General features: G+C 39.5%; 1 protein-coding gene across 1 annotated transcript in view; it reads right to left on the minus strand.

Annotated features, from left to right (window-relative positions):
• GMDS (GDP-mannose 4,6-dehydratase) overlaps window positions 1-26,982 on the minus strand; it is a 429,715-nt gene that overhangs the window by 237,431 nt on the left and 165,302 nt on the right. The window contains exons 5-6 of the mRNA XM_052780355.1: window positions 22,985-23,177; window positions 22,005-22,109 (exon numbers count right to left, since the gene is read on the minus strand). Coding sequence (XP_052636315.1) covers window positions 22,005-22,109; window positions 22,985-23,177 — 298 coding nt within the window. The remainder of the gene's footprint in view (window positions 1-22,004; window positions 22,110-22,984; window positions 23,178-26,982) is intronic.

A 26,982-nucleotide genomic window follows, 5' to 3' on the forward strand; every position in this document is an offset into this window, starting at 1 on the left:
GCATCAGCAGCAGGAGGACAGCATGCTGCAGGGGTCTGAGGCTCTTCAACCCAAGAGAACCTCTGCCCTCGACATCCACTTGCACACTAAGAACATTTGGACAGCTGAAGGCAACAGGAGGTCATATAAACTAGGCATGGAGGAAACAAAAATTAATGATTTTTATAATCTAAGGGGAAAATAAGAGTGAGAGACAAATCTTGTGAGGAACGACAGGGTATAGAAATTGGGAGGGAATGCAGAAAGTAGGGAGACTTTTCTTTTACTCAGTGGGTGGAAAGATAGCACGAAGCTTACCTGGAAGGACAACTAGTAAGCCATGTAAAAGAGGCACATGGAAGTAGGGCGAGACACTATCGACCACCACCAGAGGATGAGAATCAGAGGTGACGTTTGCCATAGCACGGTGAGCCATGCTGCCCTGTGATTCAGTGGAGCTAACCCTCCACTGGGGATCTGTCATCAGGGCTTTAAATTCTTCACGACTGCTCTGCATACAAACAGATAGAGGTTTCCGCCTCCCAGAGAAAAATGACAGGATGATTTCTATGACTACACAGCAGCAGTTCTCTAAAATGACCGTGAAAAAATGACATTTAATTAGCAGACAATCTGCATGGGTAATGTGTAACACAATGCTATTAGATTTCACATCCAAAATACCCTTATTCAGGATTAATTACAAATCTCAGATCTATCATATGGGGTTGGTAAAAGGATAGGGTGACATACCAGCAATAACTGCTGGGCAAAAGGTGCTATTTTAGTATATTTCCTCCATATAATTTTTCTTAAATTAAAATATTTTCCCCTCAGGAACTGTACGCTGAACAGGAAAAGGTGAGGCATCAAAGATTCTTATAAAGGAAAAACCAAACATTAATACCAAAAACAATATGTGAAAGTGTTATTCCTGTTCCCAAGTTTATGCTGTTAATGGCACTTACATAAACAGAGCAGCGTTTCGCTTACAGAAAACTTAACCTTTTGCTCCAAACTATTCACTTTGATTTCTTAATCGCAGTTCATATACACGACATTGTAAAACAAAGGTAAATGTCTTTAGCCACTCTGATTTGTTAACACTCATTTAAGCCGTGTTTTTTTAAATTGTACAACTGAAGTTATTGAATTAAACCTCTCATTTAAGCTGTCACAGAATTAGACAAGCCCTTGCATGTATGATCTATGGGTAAGCATGTGTGTGTTTGCCCATCAGCACAGACTCTTTATATTGTTTAAGCATGTGTAAACAATTGGAGTTAAGTACATGCTTTGCTGAATTGGTGCTACAATAGCTAGAAACGTATGCAACCAAAAGGAAAATCCAGCACCATGCACAAAATGGAATATCATAGAGTCTAGGGCAACTTGCATTAAAAATGGATTTTAACTTAGCTTGTTAAATAGCTATCAAGGTTCAGACATCTGTGCCCTTAAATTTAACACCCCTTTCCTTTTCTCCCTGTTTTTTCCCTCCTCCATTCTCTCAGCAACCAGTAGCACATCAAAAAACGTGCTGTTTGATGGTTCAAGCTGCGACATTCGGCCTTTACTCTAGTGCTCCCTTGAGATGAAGCAGGCAAGGCTTTTAATCTTACCGGGTGACACATGACTGACTAATACAGTTTCTTGGACCTTCTGACCTCTGGGGGACTAAGTCAGCTTGGTCTCTCAGCCTCTCCAGGTGGCTGGGACATCAGCTTGTGGTGGGTCATGGTATAATCAAAGTTTTGCACAGGTCTTCTGGGTCTTTCTGTGCACCCATATTAGTGCTAACTTTTAATGTGCAAATTTCTGGGTATAAAATGTGCCATTTCACTTCAAGTCAGGGGTAAAAAAACTTTCATTTACTTCGACTGAAGGCAAAAGAGTGTAATAAGAACTAGCCTTAAAACCAATCACAGTAGCATACAACTTTGCTGAGTCAGTGCTGATGTATTTTCTTGGAGAGAGAAAAATGGTTTAGCTACAGCCAAATAACTTATTTGAAACTTTGCCTCCCACACAAACTAATAAGCAGTCCTAGACAGGCTTGACACATACCGTATAACTCAAGATGTTCCTAAATCCATGTACCTCCCCTTTGAGCTTTGTTGCTCAACTGTTTTTCTGTTAGGACTTTCTTCTGGTTAGCTTTGTGACAGCGGTAATCCTCAAGGCACCCTTTAGGCCCTCAACACATCATCTGGTAAATGTGTTTCAATTCATAAACCTCCCTTTGCTACAGGAGTCCTGGTGCCACCAAGAGGGGTCCTGAAACACAGTTGAATTTTATTTCCAGGGAGCTGGAAAGAGCCATGGGCAAACAGCTCATTGAGAAGTAACAAGGTGGGAACTAGCGAGAGCTGGAGGGAAGGAGAAAAAGAAGTCTCAGCTTCTGCAAATAGAGGAGGCACAATTTTTTCTAGTACTTGAACAGGGCACATAAAACACAAAGTGCTACATTTCTTTCCATCTTCTGTGTTATGAATAATTAGATTCTCAGCTAGGATGTGGTGAGAAGTACATCTCCAACACCCGTGATGATCCCAACAATTCAATGTATGAATAGTCAATTGCAATGGTCTGCGATTACCAGTACAAGGACGAATTGTTCCAGCTACAGATACCCCTTCAGACTCATAACAGACTAATCAAGGAAACGCATGGCTCTGACAGAAGAGTAAAAAAAAAAATCTTCACAGCGTGTGCTGCAGTGTGCAGTCAAGCTGGTGTGTGACCAGGGGTATGAGAACAGCTCACGCCGCTTTCAGCCCACTCTGCCTGCCCTGGCTCTTCCCATTTCCCAAGCTCTGCTTCTGCACAGGGACCAGCGGGGCTGCTGAGGACAGAACAGGACAACACTGGAGTTATCTTGGATAAAACCAGAGCAACACCTCTCAACCGTAGTATTTTAACAACAAACCCCCTTGGAACAAGCTTCAAGGTAATTATGTGTGTGTGGGGGGGGAACCCAAACCTAAAGTAAACCCCCAACCCTAACAGTCTAAGAAGAGAATAGGAGGGAAAGGCAGAGACAAGCTGACAATCTACCAGGAAGACTGCAAGCCAACAAAGACAGCATGTCCCTTCTGCTCCTGAAAGACTTGGACATGTTTGGCCTAGTTGTGTTGACCTCCTGTATTCAGAGCCAATAAAAACACTATTTCACCTAGCTGTAGTTACTGCCGGTTGCTTAAACTTCCCACAAAAAGTTATGTCCTTATTTCAGAGCAGGCCGTGATCGCTCTCAGGGGACCCTGAAGTTGAGCAAGGGTGCTACGGCTTCCACACCCAAAACCCCAAACTGGAAATGCCACCAGGCAGAGGGCAGCTCTCCCACAGGCAGAAAAGATACGTCAGGAGGTTGCATAAAAGCCATTGCTGAGAGTGAACTCCCCTCTGGGACGAACCCTGGGCATGCTGGTAATTTTCACTTTAAAATGAAAAAGGCACTGAGGCAAAGAAATGGACACTGTTATTTACTGAGAAAATCACTTGAACGGAGGAAATCAGTAAAATTATAGCAGCTTTTTGAAAGGTTCATGCATTTCAATGACTATTCCCTTTTTCTAACATTGCCACTTAAACTGAATCCCACTCCTGCATTCTTTCTGTGTGGGAAGAGTGTGTCTCTAGTGTAATTAATAAATTAAATAAAAATAAATATGCAGCTATAAACCCAGAGAGCTCAGTTTTCTGGCAAGATAAATTGGTGCAGTGTCACTGAAGTCAGATTACTTAAGTTTACAAAGAAGCATCCAAACTTAAATATTCCGGCATTAACGCGTTCAACTGCCACAAAAATTTTGCATAAGAAAATGTGAAACAAAACATTTGGAAAGTGATTAAATGGCAAAACCCAAAGCATCTAAATAAAATGTCCATTTACCACTGTTCAACTTGTCATGCTCACTACTGTTTCAGTATCAGAATTTTTAAGAACACTTCTTCCTTTGTGGACTCCTAAAATTCATTGTTATCCTGTTTTTGTGATATTTCCCATTTAAGTTAGTTTACACTTCCTCTAGGAACAGAAGAGGCAGTCAGATCACCTGCTGTTCTGAGATGCCTACAATACTTGAGCACAATGGGGTGAAACCAGGACAGAAAGTTAGCCCAATTCTGAATTTCCTGGCTTTGTATTTTTAGTGGGACCTTTCACATAATTTTAATATCCCCATAGGTAGCTGTCCGTGCTCTCAGAAAAACACACATGCACATACACACACTCTGTACATGTTCAGGAAGAAAGCTGTAAATTCTAGCACTAAAAGTTAGGATTATGTGTGCCAGTGTTGTTTTTGAATGCACAATGATAAAGTTTCACAAAACACCTCTAGATTAACCACATGTTGTAATTTTTTTCCTAATAGGATTGCCCTCTGTGCAGAGAATAGACTTGCTCTGACAGCAGAAACTATTGCCTTGTGAGAAATGAAGTAGGCAGGGGTCCTATGGAGTCCGAAGCTAAACAAAGATATAGAACTGCAGAAAAAGAAATGATGGATTCACAGTTCAGTCTGATTAATGCTGCTATGGAAGAATGAATAAAAGCCTGGTTTCTTCTGAAAAGGTGCATAGAAATTCACTTAAATCAAGGCGATTTAAGGTGATCAAGGTGACTACCAAGCCCCCAGATGCAAACAGATGGGAGTTTTATTCTGGACATCAACCAATCAATCAATCAATGCAGACTTTTTTCTTTTTCATGCCTTAGTTTCTCACCCCCAAAATGGGGAAATAATGCCAATGTTTTACAGGAATTTGAGAAAGTTAAGTATGTTGATATTTGTGAAACGATGAGAGAGAAGTACTCTGGAAGAGTCCAAAAGGGATGAAATCGCTCTCAGTGCAAGGCTTGAAGAGTGGCCATGAAAGGAGCACAGAGCAAACCTGCTGTCAAAGAACTCCTTCCTTGCTCTTTCCCCCCCGAGATCGAACATCTAGTCATTCAGGTGAGAACTTTCCATCCTGTGTAAGGAATAAGGAAGAGAGAGCCTGTGGCGGGGGGAAGACAAAAGTGCAAACAAGTGCTTTATCAGAACACAAGTTTGTGGAGGCACCCCTCATTCAGTCATTACACAATTTTTGAGCTAATCAAGTTTGCACTGTTCCTTTTTCCCTCCTTTCATAGTTTTCAGGATGTATTCATATTTACCTCATTTCTTATGCCCACACTAATGTCTTTGGCTGGTGAGGAAGACTGTAAGTGCTGTGGCCACAGAATTCTTCAACTTCCCGCTGCAGTCTAGAACCCACTTACAAAACTGGACAAAACTGCATTTTAAATAGTTTCCCAATGCGCACTGAAGAGTTCGTCTCTCAAAGGGCAGTTTATTGAGGGGCACGAGGAGCAGGGAAGGAAATCACTGAAATTTAACCCTGAACCCCACGTGAACCCAGGGATTGGGACTGCATATTTTCCACTGTCCTGCCATCTGCTGCTTCACTGCACATGGTAATCTTTGGCAACCCCACTGAGAGCTGCCTGGGCTATGGCTCTGTTCAGACAGGGTGTAGAAAGAAAAGACACTGAGAATGTCATGGCTGGCTGACCAGACTACTGAGATCAGAGAGATTATGCCTCATTTGCTCACCAAGCCCTGCCAAAAGCAACACCATTTAACTGCAGGTACTCAAAACCCAACAGGCATGTTTAAAGGAATTCTAGGCTTAAAAAGGGGACCATTCATAATGTGCATTTGTTGGGGATACTGTAGCTACCACCTTTTGGCAATTATTCATGAGAGTTTTAAAAAAGTTTACAGTGCCCAGCATTTCAGGTACAAGTGATATCTGGCAGAAAGTATCGTACCTGATTTATAGGACACATGGACCTGGAAGATGACTCAAGGCAGGAATAAACAAAAGGGACCTAATAGCCCAGCAAACAGAGATAAACAGAGAGGAAAAACATAGTTGTTATTTTAAAACAGCTACAGTCTGTTTATCTCCCGGCTGCGAAATGCTGCACAGTATGGGAGTGTGAGGGTTTGGTACTTACATGCATAACCTTCATATGTCATCTCATGACAAGGGACCTCCCTTGAGCCGCAGCCAAATCTACAGTTGTTCCCCAGAGCACCCCATAGGCTCCAGATGCAGCAGGCGAAGAAACAGCTCTCAAACTCCGATTTCCTCTGACCACACTCTTCTGAATAAGGGCCCCAAGCCTTTCTGTGCTAAAGTACCAAACGTTTAGTCACAGAATTTACTGTTTCAAAATGATGACTGTAAAAGCTCAGGAATATTTCAGAAGTGTCTTAGAGCTGCTAAGGGATATTTTCTAAGGGTGTTAGACCTGCAAGAAAATTACTGTAGGATACAGAGTTACTGTAGGATTTTTGAATCATATCATGCTGACACCAACCGCCTGCTATTAACGTATCTCCCTCATCTTCCCTGCTTCTGCCAGAAGTACTAGAAATGAAGATGTAATTGTATATGTGTCTACAACAACCTCCTGCCCTATTTCTTCACTCAAATACTGATCTTGGAAATGACAGTGCTTTCTCTGCTATCTGCTTGGGAAAACAAAGGCACTTCAGTAAGATAAGCTTCTCCAGGGGCTGCAGAACTGTGGTTGGCAGATGTCAGGGTTGACAAATGTTCTTCTAATTGCAAAGGGACACTACGAAATTATCCTCTGACATGGAATAGACAGTCACTGTCACCCTTTCTTCCCTGCTGCTCTACTGCCTCCACTCTGTCTGCCTCACAGGGAGATCGGAAAAGAGACAGAAAAAGCGATGTAAGAGAGAAGGAACAGGCATCTTTTTCCCAGCTCCAGCTGTGTTGGAGCCAACAGGCTCTGTTGTTTTGATGGTTCCAGAGCCCTCTCATCTCATTTCATCTCTGCTTGACAGAAGAGCACAGCAGAGTTGGGAACGGCCTGCAGACTTACAGAGGGAGCTTCTGAAATCCTTAAGCTGTTCCCTCCTAGAAATGGCCCTTCTCTGAGAGCTGGAGTCAAAGAACCTCAACCCCAACCTCTTGTTCATAGGTTCTGCACCTGGGTAACCCTGGAGACTTGCAAGGGAGTTTTGCTAGTACTGAGCTTTGTAAATAAAAGGCAAGGCAGGAGCAACGTGTTAAAATCAGTAAGGCAAAGAGATCAAACATGCTTTCCACAGTATTTTTCTTTTGATACGAATGCATAGCTTGAAAAGAGTAGGTTTGAAGTACAAAGCTACCCATTAACATTCTCAGTTTAAACTGCTTCTCTGCTGCTAAGCTCTACTGAATCAGAGATCCCCATTCCCACTCTCCTTCTTGACTCATAACCTCAGTGACAGCTACGAAGCCAGGCAGACCCACTTCATAAAATGTACTAAATGAAGCAACTTTAAATAATAACAAGGACTGGCAGGTAGCCATGTTAGAGGAGGAAAGACCTGGTAGGAATGTCCTGCAGCATAAAAGTCTCTGTTGTTCTCATTACTGCAAAGGAAGAAAATCTCTTTAAACGCTTTTGATTCAAATGATCATTTGACAGAAACAACGGACAAGACAAATAGCTGTAAAACAAGGCAATTGGATTTCCTACGGCTACAATATCTTACTTGGCTCCCATGACACAATTTCTCTGTTATTCTGCCTTGCCATGGTAAAGTAAACTTACGGGCTACCCAGAAAACAGATGAGTGTAATCAGTCCTTTATAAATTATATCCCTTCACTCAAGGAAAGCAAATAACTTTGCCTGCTCTATAATAACTGTTTCTAATACTTCATTTATTCTTTAAATTGTTTATAAAACACTTCAAGAGAGGTCAAGATGAGAGGGCAACAATAATTGGAGATTAAGGAGACTCTTTAAGTATTTTGCGCCTGTGAGTAAACACTTTGGCAACTGTTATGATACAAGATAGATCTACTAAAAAAAAAAAATCAGCTTATTTAAGATATTCTTGAACATACATGTTATTTCATCTGAGAGACAGTCCTCATCTTTTCCACAGCTATTTCAATTCAAATTTAAGCAGCTGCAGAGTTGCCTGATCTCATGTGATGGGCAAATAATAGAAGAAAACTAAAGGAACAATGAGCCAAGGGTAACTGATCTTCTTGTGAAGTTTTCTCCGAATCTCCTGAGGAAGCAGAGGCTTTCCTCCTCAGACAGATGTGTTAAAGCCCACAGAGTTAGGAACAGGCGGAACTGAGTCCAAAGGACAGTGATGTGAATTTACACAAGCAGGATTGGTGGGTTTGGGTGGCATTTCAAAAAGACATTTCAAAGAAAAGGGGCCATCGTGTCCTTTTGCAGTCGCTGTGGTATGGTTCTGCCCATTCTGGTTTTTGTTCTTCTTCCGCCCGTGCCCAGCACTAGCTGTGGTCATGGCACTGTTCTGGAAAAGGGAACTGTATAAACCCTGCAACATCATCTCCTGAGTTGCTGAGTGTCACAACTGTGCAGATGCCTAATGAAGCTGACCTGCGACACATCAATTAACACCAATCAATATCACCCATGCCTTGGAAGTATATATGGATAAAATTATATTCAATCTCTAAACCCTCAACACATTGGTTTCTTTTAAAATAGTTAAAATGTAGCACATCAGAAAAAAATGCTTCTTAGTCATGTTTCTGCATAGCCCAGAAGAGGTTGCTAAAGAAACCACTCGTGTCCCCTAACATCTCACCTGCCATTTAAAAAGAAACCCCAAAGAAGATGCTGAAAAAGAAAAAACAATGAAATTCAGAGTAATTATACAGAAATAATAAACTTAAACATGACAAAAGTATTTGCTGAGGGATTTAAAAGTAGCTAGCACTATAGGCATATCGGCTTACTAAAATGAAGTTAAATTCTTAAGTTATTCTCAAGAGTTTCAGTGGAATTCAGTAAGCAGTATTTTACTCATGACAAAGTACTCTCTTTACCCATTTTATATGATAAGGTTATAAAAATGCAGGTTCAAGATTCAGATTTTATATCATCCCTCTTCCCCCTTTTTTTTTAATACCCACATTTCCTTGCTCTTCTCAAAGGCACAATGTCATGTGGATCTAGAGTCAAACACAAGCTCTCTCCAAACTACTTCAGCCTAATACCAAATCAATACAGATTATTCCCACAGTTTATTTTAATCCCAGTAAAATCTTTCTCCTTGAACCCACATAGACCTTGGCTCTACACATTAGCCAAACACTGCAGCACTGTACAGTGCACATGTCAGCCAGGGGCATACTACAACCAAATAAAGCAGCTTACTTAAGCAGAGTGAAGTGCACAATGTAACTAAGCAGCACCAAATTATGAAAAAGCTGTTTGGGTTTTTTTTTCCCCAGAGTCAAACTGAACTGAAAACTGGTTTAACTGTTGGGTTTTGGGTTTTGTTGTTTTTTTTTTTAAATGGGAACTGAACCACAACTGTTACCTGAAATAAAGTCTTTGTTGAACCTAATCCAGAACTGAACCAAGAACAAAATACCTGATTATTGGATCAGAACGATTGTTTAACTGAGAATTTCCCAGAGGAAGTTCCTTATCACATAACTTTACATTTCAAAATTTTGTATTTCTCAGCATGAACTGATTCAGAAACACCAAGACAGATAAATAATTACTGATCTGACCAAACTGAACTGACTTGAGTCAGAGTCAAAGAAAAAAATCAGATCTGAACCAAACTATTTACTGGTTCTTCATGGTGTTTTACTTTTTTTTTTTTTTTTTTAATTATTGGTATTTTTCAAGCATCACAAGCCCATGTTCTTGTACTAGAGGAAACACAATTTTTCTTTCATTTTTAATGAATTCTATTAAACTTATCAGTTTTTCCCACAAGCATTGTTTTAGAGCAAAAAGGAAATGAGGTTAAGCAAACATTTCCAGGTAACTGTCGCCTATATCATTACATAGTTGACTAGTTCTGCTTTTAGAAGTAGGCAATTATCAGGTCCTCTTAAAACTATTAACGTTATGCTTCTGTCTTGAAATCCTTCTGTAAAGAGCTCACCTTTTCAATACATAAGCCTCCCAGTGCTTTGAAAAATCTGGTCAAGGCAACTGAGCTATTATTCACTTACTGGTAACAACTTTCTTTTCAAAATCAACAGAACTAGACTTAGAGTCAGAGCCTGTAAGCATCAAGATGCCTCTGTAAGTATTTATAGGATCATGGCTATAATATTCTGTGTAATAAAAGGAAGAAACATTCAAAAAGAACTTACTGCATAGTGTGGCTGCATAAGCATTTCTTTCCAGTTAGGCTACAGAATAATAAGAGGCATTTCCCTTAAATCCATTGAGGATTAATGTTCTAATTTTTCCCCTCTTAGTACTCTAGAGGAAAAGCATATTTTTGAAAGTGTTAAATCTTTCAGAATTTTTTTATTCAATACCAAGCTTTTTGTATTAAATATTAAACTATTGGATTTTAACCAGTAGAAACAACTTTAAGTTTTAATGAACCCTCACGTATGTTATCAATTTGGACAATTTTAATTTATTCTGCTTTTACCACAAATTTTATTGAAAGTCTGATGAAAGAATGAGTATGTTCATGTACAGGCAGCCATTTTCAAGCTTCATCCACATAGTCACACACATGCATAATTTTGGAAAAAATGAAAGAACATTCCCTGATGACTCTGTGGGTTTCTTCATGGGTGTTGATGCCTAGTTATCATTGTCTATAAATGTGACGGTAAACCAGATGATATCACCACACCACCAAACCCACAAGGAACCTGTAGAACCAAAGTGACAGGAGACACTTAACTTACTTGCAAGTAGACCAAAGTTGTGCAATAACTGCAGCACACTAATGAACTCAAACCCCGAATTGCTTCATCCCGTGATTTCAAAACAAAGACCTTATTTTTCCTTTAAGTGCAGTTTAAGATTATGATACTTTTCTTAAGAAAAGCATCATTATCAGACACAAGTAAAAATTTAATAATGACCTCTTATTTATTGGTTACTTTTCTGACGCTATTTTGGCAATAGATCTTGGATTCACCAGTGTGACAAAAAACTGTTGCCAGTTCTTTAGTAACACCAGCACTTTCAGAACTAGGCAGCAAAGGTAGCATTTGCCTACTGTTGTTACATGAAATCAAGCTTTCAAGTTCGCAGCCTTAGTTACTGTTACACTAATGTTGCTCTGTTTTTCTTAAATATTGCATGGTCTGTGGGGACCATTAAATACGCTAAAAATAAAAGAATTGTATATATACTACACTTTTTTTTTTGTGCAGAACTCAAACAGGTTTAAAGAAAAATGCCTATTATTTGTACTACATGCTCAGTTTACTAGTTAACGGACTCATTCACAGTAGCATCCTCACCTGAAGACACAAACAAAACACAAGCTAGCTAGTATCCATTGCATATGATTTAAAGAAATGGACTTGAGACTATGAGAACATTAAAACTGTGTTAGAAAACAGAGTGTCTGAAACTTGAGGAGCACTGCAAACAGAAACCATGAACTAGAACACAGCAAGGACTGTGATGCTAGACCATGCTGAGCTGAAGGCAGAGACACTCTCCTAAATGTAGGAACACCAGCATTTCTATGAGGACACACCAAATATAAAGGAGACCCATGGAGCCACCTTCTAGCCCAGATGTGTGACAAACACACGTAATTTTCATAGAATCATAGAATCATTTTCACCAAAGGTCAGATGATTCAAATCACTACCTGGAAATCGCAGCATATCCAGACAAGTTATGGCCCAGCACACACAGTGGTATACCATTCTGCTACTCAGAAAAGGAGAAGCACATACACTGCGTGGTTTTAGACCTTACAGAGGCCAGAGGTTTGCCATGGTACCTGAATAACTGCCCCAATAGTGCATGACAGCAAATCACACTACTAGCACCAGTCTATCCTGCTCCCCTATTAAAGAAGGGACAGAACACTTCTGCCATCTCCTACTTTCCCTACAACATAGCTAGAGGATATAAAAAAAATCAATGCAAGGATTTGAGAAAAAGAAGTCACATTCCTGCTGAAAAAACACGTGTTAAAATTAGCAATTACTAGCCTGATTTTCAATGACAGATGCATACAATATTTATGCAAGCAAACCACATGGAAAAAAGGAGTATTTGCAAACTCAAATGCCTAGTATGGTCACAGGATTGGCTTTGCTCAAGATTCAGCATAAATACTTAAAATGAAGTATATCGCTGGTACCATCCCTAACCAACAAAGTGCTTAAGACCAGGGATAATTTTCAATTTACTCCATTTTTCAAGAACTGTAGAAAATTTTGGAAGTTTAAGAACTGTTCCTGATCTTTGAAGGTGCACAATGTCTCCGTTTATCTTGAAGAAGTGCAGTAACACTAACAACAGATCTTGTCCTTTTTTTACAATCTGCAGCAAATAGCAACTCAGTGTAAGTGAGAGTGCATAGCATACCACGCAATTCAAGTATCCCTAATAGATACACCCATGCCTACCCATGATCAGAATATGGGCATGAGGTGGGGTTGAGAAGAGAAAGGTATCAGCAAAAAAGCACAAAGATTTATAACTTAAAAGCAACTGTTTCAAAAATTTTTTAAAAGAAATGCAAAGTAAAATGTTTCTGTGTGTTACTGATGTTTTTCTCATGTCATTTGGATATGGTTTAAATCCAAAATGAGCTCTGAGTTTTCCAGATTCACACTGGCTAGACTTGGGATTGCTATAGGTTCTTATTTTAAAGTTTCTGGTAAATATTCTCAATCCACCTATTGATGGATATTGATGCAATGAATAAACACCTTAAATCTCTCTTAATGTAATGTTTTTAATATAAATGAGGACAAAAAGGATGTAAACTGGAGGTTTGAGTTGCTTTGCTGGACAGTTCTTTTACTACTTGTAAATCTATTCACATTTAATGTCATGAAATCAAGCTCTCGCCATCAAAAATAAAAGTCCATCAGCATTCCTGCAGCATTTCTATAGCAGTAGTTCTCAAACTCACATGTCCTAGAGCAAAAATTAAGAGCAAGTAGAGAAAACGTAGTATTGTATTCTCTCCACTGGCTTGGGTTTAATTTGTTTTCCCATACTGAAGAGCAACCCTGAAAGGTTTCATGAGAAACCTGCCAACTGTGACTCACAACCCTTTGTTTTAACAGCTATCATTCTATAGGGCTGAGATACAATACAGATCAAAATATGAAATGGATATTGTAACACCTAAAGAGCATGTGGTATCAGGTTTAATTACAATAAATACTTGTAAACTTTGAGAATACTCATGCTTTTGGACATAGCTTTCATTTGCCAAATGGTGCCTAACAATTAAGTAGAACATATAATTAAATTTTAAGTGTCTATGAAAGGCAAATCCTTGAAAAGGAAATATTTTAGCATGGTTGGCAAGGTGTACACACATCAACAGTGTGGGAAACACATATAACTGACAGCATATACTGCTATAAGTCCTTGTGACAGAGGTTAAAATCTGCTCAAAAGATACTTGCAGTTAGATGAACAAGACTGACACAAATCGGCAGTCTGTCCCACCGTTGAGATTTTCAGCTATTTCAAAGTGAAACAAGTTATGTTTATAATCATAAAGCTTCATGCACCCCTCAAAAGTACATAATGCATGTAATGGTCTGAAATCAAACTACCTATACATGCAATGTTTGTCTGTGTGTTTTTGCTTTGTATTGTTAAACACACCTTTCTGGGAACTGTCAGTAAAAACTTAGTGCAATCAAGACAGAAAAAAAAAAATGTTCCTAAGTTCAAACGAAGCTCTGACCAAATGCACTAACCTTCTCTCTGACCTTGGATAAAGTAGCTTACCTTCCTACGACACGGCTATAAAATCCCACTATATGATGAATCTCATCAGAGGTGACATCTGATTACATTGCATTTCTCATTTATTTGTTTTTAATGAATCCTGAAGTCTTTATTGAGGAATAAATCGCTTGACATTTCCTTCTGCAGTGTTTTTTGAACCACTAGTGGTGGAACTGTTTTATTGTCAATTAGAGTCTCTCTTGTTCTGTTTCCCATATCTTAAATGGCTGAGTGGGTTAATTTCAAATAACTTTCTCAGAAAAACAAGCACTTTTAATAATGACTTTTAAGATGGGCCTGGTAAGTGTGGCAGTCACTGTATATGTACAAGCTGTGTGGATGAACCTGCTTTCAAGCTTCTGCACCTGGTAGATGATGCCCAAAATTTGAAGGTTGCAGAATAAGGCCTACAGAGTCTCACGTACTTGTTAACAGCTCTGCAGTGATGCCCAGAATGCCAAAGATGAGCCATAAGCAATTTCTAATGGTTGTTACTTCATACACCCAGGGGAACACTGGCATCACTGATGTTGGGTTACATACTAGGACGTAGACAAAGCAGAATTACACTACACTATTATATTGCATGAGAAATGTATGTATTCGAGAGAATTTACGCGAACAATCATAGTAAGACACAACTCTTCAGAAGTTTAGGAAATAATTAGTACAATAACAATGAATAAAATATTACACATTCCTTTCTTACAGAATATCAACAATGTAAGACAGATTCATTTATGCAACATACCTCTTGCAATAATGATGTGACCTTTGCTCTTTGTGTGATTTTTTTCCTTTCTTGCTTCTGACTATTTCAAAAAGACAATGACATTGCTTAAATTTGGGAGGAAAATGCAGGAGGAAATCTTAGTGATTTACAAGAGAATGAAATAATCGTGTACGTGCAACTGCAAGGAAAAATGGCTCAAGTGACAAAACCAAGAAACGCGGAAGCAGTTGACTGTGGCTGAGTCTCCACATCTGGAGAACTGTAACCTGCAGTATGCTCTCTTGTTCTAGACCATGGGTACACCTGTGCTATGACTTAACTGTGCATCCAGAGGAGGTGTTACTCCCCAGCTAAAGTGGTTTCCTTCAGAAAGGATCTCGTGTGCAGCAGCTTGGACTGAATTCTCACAGAGCCCTGGTCTGGGGGAGCAGTGGACTGGGGCGCGTCTTTCATGCATGGTCTCTTACCCATCAGCTACTGGGGTCTGCGATTACCACTCTGTATCTATACTGTCTCCTATACTGTCCCCTAATGTTCCAGCAAGGGCAATAGGATACTGGGGTTAAATGGACTTCTGGCTGAAACCACTATGGCACTTCTGTTCTTCTGACAAACTCCACATTCACTTTAAGCTAGTTTGTAAAATACAAGATATAAACCTCCCAATTCTTTCCTGTATTTCACTTTATGTTCTCACTTATACATATGCAAAAAAGCAGAACAGTCACATTTTCCATTGTGTTTTGCCCAGGGATATATAAAAGTAACAAAGGGAAAAAAAATAGGGAAATAGGCACCTAAACCACATTATTTCTAAAAATCTTCCTACAAGTTTGTGCATTAACAAAGCCATAAGAACACTGCAGATGAGATACATGCCCTGACCACCCTATTTCCCATTGGTGACTTCCATATCTTCCATAACACTTGATTTCAAAGTTTTGGGCTGATATTTCATTAGAGAAAAAAAGTCTGCAAATTCTTAGTTTAAGAAACTAACACTGATATCTGATAATACAACTTGAGAAATGTTAAGAATTACGTAGTACGGTTTTCTAAATTTAGTAGTTTTGACAATTTGTAAATTGTATGGATGCTCTGCTCTTTTTTTTTTTTTTTGAGATTAAAAAAAAAAGTTGAAATCAATCATGGAAAATAGCAAAAACTGTAATCTACTTTCTTCTCAACACAGTATAAGCCACAAGGGAGCACATGATTTAATGACAAAAAGATGCATCTGATAAGATAATAATTTGCTCAGGGAGAGATCTGGGATGCGAATGCAGCTGTTCCAAAAATCTAAACCCACAGGCAAGAAATTACTTAGTTTTTGTGCGAGCTATATCCATAACTACTTAGATAAACTGGTGATAGACCCCAGAAAAGTGCATCAGACAGAGACCTATAGAATCAGGGCTACTTTGAGATTGAAAAGAAATAAAATTAAGAGATGGTAAAGATTCCCACAAACTATTGTTGTGAAGAGTGAATCAAAAAGATTTCAGTAGTTAGTCTGTTCAACACAAGTTCCATGGCACTGACCTGGACTACCCAGATGCCCAAAGCTAAAGGCATGCAGAAATGTTCTCAGCCTTCAGTTCTTATTTCAGAAGTCTGGCACTGCTTTTAAAACACAAGCTTGGAGAGGGAAGCCCACTCGTATTTTGGTGTGAGTACACTGCTTTCGTATATCAGTATCGGCTAGTACTAGGAAACTGACACTAGAAGTTTAAGATTAAGTTGATTTATTAGCAACATAAAAATTAGACAAAAATCTCCTTATATTGTGATGTGCTCTGATCAGTACTAATTAGTCAGTATCAGGTTCAACATCAGCAGAATTAACTGAATTCACTTATTTTGTAACATCAGATCTTTTTCAAGGGGAAAACACATGTATTTAGGTAAAATAGCAGAGGTATTACCTGGCAATTCTCTATTATTACAGTCAATATTACTGCAAATCCATCTGTACAAATAGACCCTAATGCCCACATTTATCCTCACTGACGTTTGACTGCATGTGTAGATAAGAAAACACCTGCATGGATCACTTAGCAGGATCAGTCTCACAGCAGGGAGAAAAAGCCAGTAAGAATGCATGTCTTCAGGACACTGCATGCTTTCTCTGTTGAAACATGCAAACTAAAAAGCATGAAATGATCTTGGCTGCTCTATAGCACACAACTGTCTGAGTAACTCCTTTTACATTGGGCATGGTACCTTGCCATCAAGTTTTCAATATGCTAGGCAGACGATCCCTGATGATACTAGCCAGCCTGCATTCATCTCATCCAGCAAGGAGTCAGCAAGACACAAGCAACACTTCCCTGACTTTTGCTATTCAGATACACTCGTGGGTTAGGAAATTTTGTATTAAATGAAAGAGACATAGCTCTGCACTGAAAATTTTACACACATGTCTTTGACAGGCCTAAACTTACAAAAAGAGCACCAGCAAAAGCCTTTAGTGTTTCCAATGGTACTAGGTTGACCAAGCTCCTCTTGCACAGAAAGTGTGTAAGGAGACTAGCAATTAGTCTCCTCAACCAAAGAAATGAGAAAGGGAAATCTGGCAGATGTTGGCTACATCTCTTTATATAGGAGACGCAGAGGAGCAGCTGTTACAGTAGGGATTGTAGGGATTTCTTGTGAAAGTCGGTAGCAGATGTCACCATCTGCTTCTGCCTTCTCTATGAAATAGAGGCAAAAGGCAGACTGAAAGCTGGTTAAAAAAAAGGTAACAACAAACCCCATAAATTCAAAAGATACTCAAACATATTTACAGTGAGTAGGGCAACTCTCACACCCTTCCCCCTGGGAAATCTGTGATCCAAAGGCACAATAAAAGCAAAGAACGCTCCCCATTCTCTTTAAATCATGATTTCTTTTCATTGCAATCTTACTACATGTACTTTGACAACATTCAGCCTGCAATCTAACACCTAGCCTTTTCCTGCCCGGCTGAAAGAGATCACAGAAATGAGCAGTTGTATCCTTTCCCTCTGGCTATACAGCAATGGTCTGATGACAACTGCTTTACCAGAGCTGGTATCAGACAAATAAAAATTCTCTACAGAATGATCTACTTAATGATGTCATGTGTGGAGGCAAAGTATTTATTACTTAGGGAAAAAAAAAAAAAAACAACAAAAACCAAACAAAACTTCTGTTGCATTGTGTCAGGAAACATGCTGTACATGTTTGTACATCTTGGCAGATAAAGATCAGATGAGGCAAGCAATGAAGTGGTTAACCAAATCAGAAAGTTATCTCAGCTATCCAAAGGCACATCTTGTAAACCTGAGAAAACTTCTTACACAGAACTGAGGAGAAAAAAATTCTTGTCTGGGAAGGGCTTGTCTGGGAAGAAACAAATGACACTGTCAACAAGTAGTTTGCTTTCTCACTCAGAAAAGAAGGTATTAGTGAGATCCAGAGCCCAGCAAAAGAACAGGAGTCTTTCCAATGGTGTAAAAAAGGCTTGGACAGAGCCCCAGCTTTCCTGAAAACTAGACTTGCTAATTGCCTCACTCTTCCACCATCAAAACTGTCATCTCACTGAACAGAAATACCTTTCCAATATTGCTATAGGGCAGACATTTCCACACTGGTAATACTGGGAGCCATGTTCAACCACCAGCAGCAACTTGGTGGCCGCCACCTCCCCCATCTGACATCCCATAATGTTGTCTTGAAAAATTAAAAATAAATAAATAAATGCAGCATTCTGGGAAAGTTTTTTAGGTTTTCTTTTGTTTATTCATTTTTGGAAACAGAACCACCTTGTAGCTTACTACCACTGTAGAGAGCATTTTGCTTTTCTTTTAGTGTCATATTTAGAAAATAAATAAACTGCAGAAATGGAAGATCTCATTCTCCTTTGGCATTGCCATAAGTCAGGAAACACTCGAGATATACCTGGATAAAATTGATGAAAGTAACTGAAGAAATCAGCTTTAGCAAGGTATACTGCTAATACAGGTCTTTTCCCCAAAGCAAACAAATTATCCTTATCTTACATTACCAGACCATTACTGGAAGCACTATGCCAGACCCTCAGCTGGCATAAATCAACATGACCCTATTCACTTCAGTGCAGCTGTGTTGATTTATGTGAGCTGAAAAGCATGTACTGATCAAAAAGTGACTATTCCATCTTATAAAAGCGACTAAGAAATGAAAGGCAGTACATATAATATAAAGAAAAATTAGAAAGGAAAATAGTACAGAAAGGCTCAATGTAGCTGTATATTTTATTAAGGCTAGTCTAACACAGCCACTCATTTTACTCCATATGAGATTTTAGATAATATTCTCTGTTGTTACATACACATGTATCTCTTGAGTATAGACCCAAGTATTTGTGCAATTTAATAATGCTGTACTATTCCCATATTAAGATGTAAGGCTCAGACTGTGGGTTCAACCAACCCGGAATTTGTCACTGGTGTTTTTTGTAAAGTCACTGTGGCTGTCAGCATATGAAACATCAGACTTAAAAGCAAGCCCACACAGCAAACTTGTGCTCAGATTTGCAGTATGGTGTCACATCTTAAGAACTACTCCTGTTATGGTCTTCCTCTTACAGAGCAAGATAAAAGTAGAAAATGAAATGAGCTTCTCAAAGCCTGCACTTCTCTCAAGCCTTGGTAATGCTGAGAAATAGGAAACCTCTCATATTAGACTTAAGCACTCTTTATCCTTATGAACTCTGTGTAGACTTCCCTATTATTGTACAGGCTACATGAGATTAACTGCTGGTGCTCCTTTCCGAGTTAAAACAGGGAAGGTTAAGGAAAAGAATTGGTATTCTGAAATAAGAGGTATATATTCCTAAATTCCTTTCTCAGGGAAGCAGCTCTTGAGATTAGACAGTTCTCATTTTCACTAGGCTCATGTATTGCTGCCCCAGCAGTATAATATCTGAATGCTGTATGAAGAGAGATCATGAAGCAAACTCTTTACAGTTGTCTGTTCAATTCAGCCTCAGTGACCAGCTGCTAACAGCCACTTGGCAGACAACCTCAATTCATCATCCTTCACTCTGAGTATTGATACTTCAAATACAGATACTTCTGTATTTGACCACAGTCCACAACACAGGCTGCCAGGTACAAAAATGCATTCTTACCATTCATCCTTACCATTGCCTTAGTGTAACATACCTCATGAGTCCCTGCCTACAAGAAATACTAGGATTTGTCTCTTCACAGTCTTTCCCTATAAATACATTCACTGTAGGAAGCTTACAGAAATTTTCAGAACTATGATTAACACTTCAGATATAGGCAAAAAATATGCACTGTCTGTCAGGACAGGTCACCTTGCATCTCAGCAAATGGCACTACCACAACCTTCTGCTCTCCACTGATCACCGGGCATTGTTTTACGTGGCAAGATGAACTTAGTATCACCATCAATGGGATGCTGTATTTGATCAATTCAGTGTAACACTAAACCATCTGGAATAATGGTAGGTAATATTAGAATAAAATATGTATTGGTTTATTTAGGTATTCCCAATCTCTGAAATCAGTAGAACAAAAAAAAACCCCAAAGACCAAACCATAAGGCATTTTAAAACTTCCGTGTATGTTACCGTCTCTGCATAGGAATTAGAAATCCCAGTTAAATCCTCTTTTCCTCCCAAAGCACCCTTGCAGTCTTCAAAAATATAGGAAAGTGATGAATGGCTATTAAGAAACAACCTCAAAACTAATTTTCTTCCATTTTCTTCTCTGTATAAATTTTCAGACTTTCTCCCATAAAAACACTAAGCAAATGGCCCTGGGCTGTGGTTGCAGTTGCTTTCATGCCATGTACTCCCACTAAGCAAACAGAGCCAACCAAAACCATTTCTAAGATAAGATTCCTGTTTGTGGCATAAGGGGCTTAAAACTGCACCCAGCATATATACACAACCAAAAGTACAGCCTGAGACTTCAAAGCACAGACTTGGGTTCTCCACAGGGACATTAAATGTGTTGAAAAGAGACTTCGGATTGGAAGCTCCATTGCAGCAGTGTCAAAGCTGGAACACGTCAAAGGGATCAAAATAGCAACAAGCACTGAAGTTTTCCTCCTTCAAAATGGTACAAGTCTATAGAGAAGCAGCATGAATGGTAAATGTGTCCCTATAATTTCCATCTCAACTTTTAGTTCCTTAGTGTTACTAGAAATCATGCCAAGCTAATATTTGTCATTGCATATTCCCTCATTCTTTATGTTGGTCGGAATGTTTTTAGTTCATAATGATAACTTGGAGCAATTGGGACATCAGTTTACAGTGCACCAAGAATATATTGCTGTGAACTGTTTAAAAGAAAGCAAAGTATTAGGGCTTCTAAATGAAACAGTCCAGTGAATTCAATTCTCTCTTAATTTTGAACTTGTACTGTCATCTGCTTCAGTGAAGTGATGCACCAACTTCTACCACCAAGTATGTGATACACCACTTACTGTAAATGCTGCTTACCCAGTGTACTACGAGGTTCCGCAGTTGTGACTCCCAAAGACTGAAATCAATATTTAAATCCTATTGACACTGACTCCTTTTTTCTCTTCTTTTTTTTTTTAAGCAGACTTGCAATTATGGTCTATTTTATATTTGTAAGTATGATTAAAATTATTATATTTTGTGCCAGGCTATAATTTATGTAATTGCATTCCTGTAAAACTTGAATTTATTTTTCATTTAGAAACAAACCACAATAAAAGGCTTCTGCACTGAGAATCCAGTTTTCTGTGTCACAGTACTTTAAGGGCAGAGGAAAACTGTCATTGTATAAGAGACTTTTAATCAACCGTGGACTTTTACTCAAACTAAATACCAGTATTTATTGTTCATAAAGTACTGCAAGAGGAAAAGGGATGATTAAGTAGAATTTAAGCTGCATTGCCATTAAGGATTAAACAGAAAGGCATTTTAAAGCCATGTGTTAAAAGCCATCTTGCCAGAAGGTATGGACCATAATCTACAATTTTTTCAAAATATACCAGGCTGTAATCATTAGTCTTATGAATTTAGAGGGTCTATTATTTCTGTCTCTTAACTTGACATTTATACTCAAATAAAAATCTTGAGTACAAGTCACACCTGAAATTGCATCTGTTATGCAGTTGCCCACCTGAATGTTTACAAAACCAGCCTTCTAATGTGTCATTTTAACATTTTAGCCTTAACTTATTATCAAGAGAGAAATAAAACTCAGGGATGTTACGACTTTAATGCAGTCTCTCGAGAGCCCTGATACACAAAATCAGATACACAAGCCTCCCTTCAGCGTCAGAGGGCTACAAAATGGAATATGATGCTTGAAAGGGAAAGCTGCTGTTCTGCAGGCTCTGAGACTGCCAGGAGGGCTGCATTAAGCGCTGTGAGCAGGCTGCGAGTCATGATGCCCTCCCTACAGAATTTTGGCAAGTTTAAATGAAACCTGTGGATGCATTGTTTCATTTTTCTGGTCAGATGTACGCAAAGTTGGGAACAATTTCACATAGATTTTCTAACCTCTCCTGGGGCTTTCATGATTGAAGAGGATGCCATTCACAGCAAAGAGATTGTAGGCCTCTCTGAAGTTCACCACAATCCAGTAGGCATACAGTTTTGCTGCCCCTACAAAAATAATTTTAAAGCATTACGTATATCCGCTCTGCTTGTACACAGCTCAGACAGACACACATATGCACATCTCTTTCACGCGCAGGGTGAAGTCCATGTTTCAACAGCGGAGTGCATTAGAATTTGATTCATTCCCTGTATGTGTCACATTTCATATGGAAAAAATATCCAGCCCAATAAACAGCAGCTGAACTGGAAAATACTCCTTTTCTGTGCACTCTCTGAACTGGCCAGGAAGCATTAGGGTACCTTCTCACTTGTTTTCTTACGCACACTCAAGCGTAGCACTTTTTCTTTTACAATATAATTAACACAGCCAGAGCGTGTGAAATACACCACTGTGGTGACCTCTGCTATTAAAAAAAAAAAAAAAAAAAAAAGGACTTTGGAGGAGTAAAAGTGAAAATCTGGTGCCTTAACACTCAAATTGATTTGAAACTTTATCACCAAAGTCCTCCATGCACATTGCTTTAATAAGTGTTTCAAATTTCATGTGAGTTCATGAAGGCAGAAGTGAGCTCTTGGGAGTTTTTCATTTAGGCAACAAAAAATATGAAACCTTATCACTTCAGCGGTATCTCACAACACTTTGTGAAGGAAGAGCCACCCTTCCCCCTGCCTCCACAAGAGCTCTCTACCTCTGAGCTGAATGAACACAGTCTTATGAAGTGAGATGCTAATTTCCAACCCCCAGGCAATGGCAGCAAATACTTTTTATATAGTAATTCATAAAGGTATGCCTCTCGACATGTCTAGTCACTTTAGCTCTATCGTCATTCTAATCTCACACCCAAATGACTTCAGCCCTGAGACATGAGCAGGGAGAACAGACAGACAGACACTACATACACACCATCAGCGATCCTCACCATAAGGCGATCTTGGGTAAAAAGGGGTGGTCTCCTTTTGCGGGATTTCTTGCACTTTTCCAAAAAGTTCACTGGTGGAGGCTTGGTAGAACTTCACAGAGTTGATAAGGCCACAGGTCTTAATAGCATCTAGGAGCCGTAAAGTGCCAACCCCATCAACGTCAGCAGTATATTCTGCTAGGTCGAAAGAAATCTTGGGGAGAGAAAGAAAGAAAAAACCCACCAATTTTACTAGGGGAACCAGAACATGCTGTGATCATGTACAACCAAAGTAATACATCACTTGTCACAGACCATCTAGACACTTTTGTACAGAGTAGATGCTCAGTTTACAAAAGTACCCTCAAAGGATTTCTAAGAATAAACAAGTAGTTCCATAAATAGCAGAACCAAAAGACTGGTGTTCCCTGATCTCTCTCTCAGGATTATTTTCCCATGTGAAGTAAGGGGTAAGCCTCCCCACAGTGGGAGCATTATCAGGCTCTCTCTCATCTCCACAGCTGCCAATTTTCGCAATATTCACTTGGGCTTAATATCTTTGACACACTTGAATTTGGTTAAATTGTCCAAAATATATTTAAAAAAAAATACTAGGTTAGACAGACAACATGACAACATGAACATGTATTAAAAAAAACCCACAAACTTTAAACAAGGTCCAAAGTTTTGCAATTTTAACACACATCAAAATGGAGAGAAGACTAGAAATATCTGCTATCAAATGACACTCCCAACCCCACCTGACAAAGGTGTACCAGAGCTGTGGCTTTTGCACAGAGGTTAGGGGGATTATGAAATGGGAGAGCAAAGGGTGGAGGCATCCAGAAGAAACCTGACATCTCCTCCAGCTGACATATCGTTCAAAGTATGATAATAAACTCATGCACGCTGCTGGGCCAAGCCTCTTCTTTCTCTTCCTGCTCCAGTAGTTCTCAGTTATCTTTATGATGAGCTTGGCTGTGGCATGGGCCACAAGAAAATGCTTGAGTCTAAGCTTTCAGAGTGTTTCAAAAATATATTAATTTTATTCCTTGCAGTTACAGAATAAAACTAAAACCAGGAAAAAGTAAGCTGAAGGTAAGAGATGTGTTGTGACCACCCTAGTCTGGAGGCAGGAGAAAAAATGCTCGGAAGGGAGCTCACCCTGTTTGTTTGGTGCCTACAGGCTAGTTGTTTGGATGTGCTGGCAGAGCTCCTGGACTCTGAAGAATTTTCTCCCACTGGTGCCCATCCTAGAGGCACGTTCCTCCTTCCTTCTACGTCCTCTCTCCAACCCAGGGATTTTGCTTCTGTATTCCAGTTTTTTAAAAAATGTTCCGTTTGTACTTCCAATGTTATGAAAAAGGAAAGGGGAACGGACTTTTAGAGCAATCTCCTCCATTGCCTTGACCCGAGGAAGAATCACTCTATCTATGTCCCCTCTGGCTGATAACTGACTTTCAGGAACGAGCTCTAGAGTGATGGCAGTGTTACAGTCTCTTTATATGATCTAGGCTAGAGGTTAGTGAGACACTGCCAAAGGCAGATAGTACAAATCTATGATCCTCCCTTCATTAGTCTTCAGTGATAGGGTAACTACTAATGGAGTAGAGGGGAAATGACCATAGCTGGACAAGCTGAGCTACCACAGTGAAATCAGTGGGAAACCTGTCACTTACCAGGTATTTTTTCAGTCTCTCTGCAGATTCAGATAGCCCTGTATTCATTTCTCCTTTTAAACCACTTTCCCTATTCAGTAATCACTAGAGGTTTAAGGCTTATTTACGCAGCAGATGAAATAAAAATAATTAGATTAATTTGAATTTGCACTTATGGTTAATTTAATACAGGTATGAAATAATCTAAATTGTGTTACTGTGCTCCAAAATAAAAATGTTCTCACACAGTTTTGATCTGCAATAACTAATGGTCTGAACAAAACCAAACTTTACTACTTTTTTTTTTTTTAACCAAAAGAAAAAAAAAGAAACCTGATACTTTGGCTTGTTAACCTGGTATGACCCAGCTGAAATTGAGCACTGATCTACTGAGAAGTGCTGAGCATTTTTGTTTTAATCCGTTTGGCACAAAGATGACAGCCACTTAAGGTCTCTCAGCTTTGCTGTCAGAGTAACTCTTGGGAAAACATTTTAATGAATAGGTGATACAATCAATAATGCACTAATGAACATAAATTAGTATATTTACCACATGGCTAGCACCATCACATATTCACTGTAAGATCCCAGCTCTCTAACTAAAGGCAAAACACTAATTGCAGCAGAACCAGGAATTTACCTACTTTAAGGTACTGTTTCCAACAAATAACCTGCTAAAAAATCACCCCAAAATGCAAATCTTTGCTTACATATTCTACTACAAAGTAAACTGCACATGTAACTGAGGTGGTCTTAATTCAGAGATCCCAGATTATAAAACCTCTTAACCAGAGTGAGCAATGAGCCTGCAGCAGCAGCACTGGGAACTGCTCTCCCTGGCTGATGCAGAGACCAGTTACACAAAAGATGCTTTTCCCTATTGCCTTATGAATGACCTCAATCTTCACCTAGAAAAATCACTCCCTGGGGTGTGAGGTAATTGTGCCTCCACGCTGGCCAGGTCTGAGTGTCCCCGAGCAGAAACCGCCAGCTTTGTGCCTGTTTGGTGGTTTTGTAATGCGGACTATTGTTCACTGGGGACAGGACTCAGACCACTAAACTCATTTCATTTTGGGGTGCAGGTTAGACTAGAATGGCATTTGTGAAAATAAAAAATGGTTTTATCCACTAAAACCTCCAAGACCAAAAATGCTGGACTGTTAAGACACTCTCTGCAGTGTAGGGGCAGTACCATGGCAAATACAGATAAATGCACACTGGATTTTAATTTAATTCTAATTCAAAGTTAACAGCGTAAAAGAGTTTTATAAAACACTGGATTGATTAAGTAGTTACAAATGAAGCAGGGCAGAGCGGAGAAAGGTGCCGAGTTACCCATTACCACATTATTTCTCTTTCCTTATACACCTTATTTTGTGCAGGACCAGCAGGCAGTCTGCAGTAAAAAAGAAAATAATGCAGGGACCTCATTAAGAGGGATGTGCAAGAGAGAAATGACATGCATACAGAACACAAAAAAAGACCAGGGTCTAAGTTATAGATTGAGAGAGACTGAAAGAGTTAATGTCTCAAACATTGTGGTGGGGCAAGTTCTGCTTAAAGACAAACCCTGCACAGCAAGGAACCCAGGAGAAAAGCCCATCAGCTCAGACATCAGCAACAGGAGGGGGAGGGCGTGCTGGAGGGTGCGCTGCTCCCTGTTCTGATAAGCTGTTCTGATACAAAGATCAAACAATGGCCTTGTCTGCAGGGAAGGAGAAGTTACTCCACAAAGGACCCCCAAGCCCAAAGACTCACAAACTGCTCATTAACCTGACAAGTTCAGGTGCCCGCCTGAAGAAGGGGCAAGGATGATAAAAGGACACAAACTGAAGCCCCGGGCACGGAAGCCCACCAGAACTGGACCCCTCGGCTGACTGGACCAACGCTGGACCCAGGACCGGTGAAACCTTTCTCTCTCTCTGCCTTCTTCTCTCTTTCTTTTTCCTTTTCCACAATCCCTACACCTCATCTGTTTCAAGATATAAACCATTGACCAAGTCTGAGACTAAGAGTAGATCCAGCCGCCCCTAGGCCCTTCTCTGAGGAGGAGTCTGGAAAGCAAGGGGGTCTGCTTTGAACCTCATGACTCAACGGGAGGGATCTCCTTATTCCCTGAATTGATGTATATGGTTACACGGTTTACAGAAGTAGTCTTATGCCAATTCCTGTTGTGAGAAACCCTGCCACCTACTACCACACCTCCCCAGTTCCATTTGCTTCTGTCATGAATAAAATCTTCAACTGATCATTTGGTGTCCTTTCACCTTAATTTAGCCCAAGGGAATTTCGAATTAAACACGACTCCCTGGTCTGTCCAGTCTGGGTCGTGACATAGATAACAAATACAGAATCAGATTC

Source organism: Harpia harpyja, chromosome 1 (assembly GCF_026419915.1).
Source record: "Harpia harpyja isolate bHarHar1 chromosome 1, bHarHar1 primary haplotype, whole genome shotgun sequence".
NCBI lineage: Eukaryota > Metazoa > Chordata > Aves > Accipitriformes > Accipitridae > Harpia > Harpia harpyja.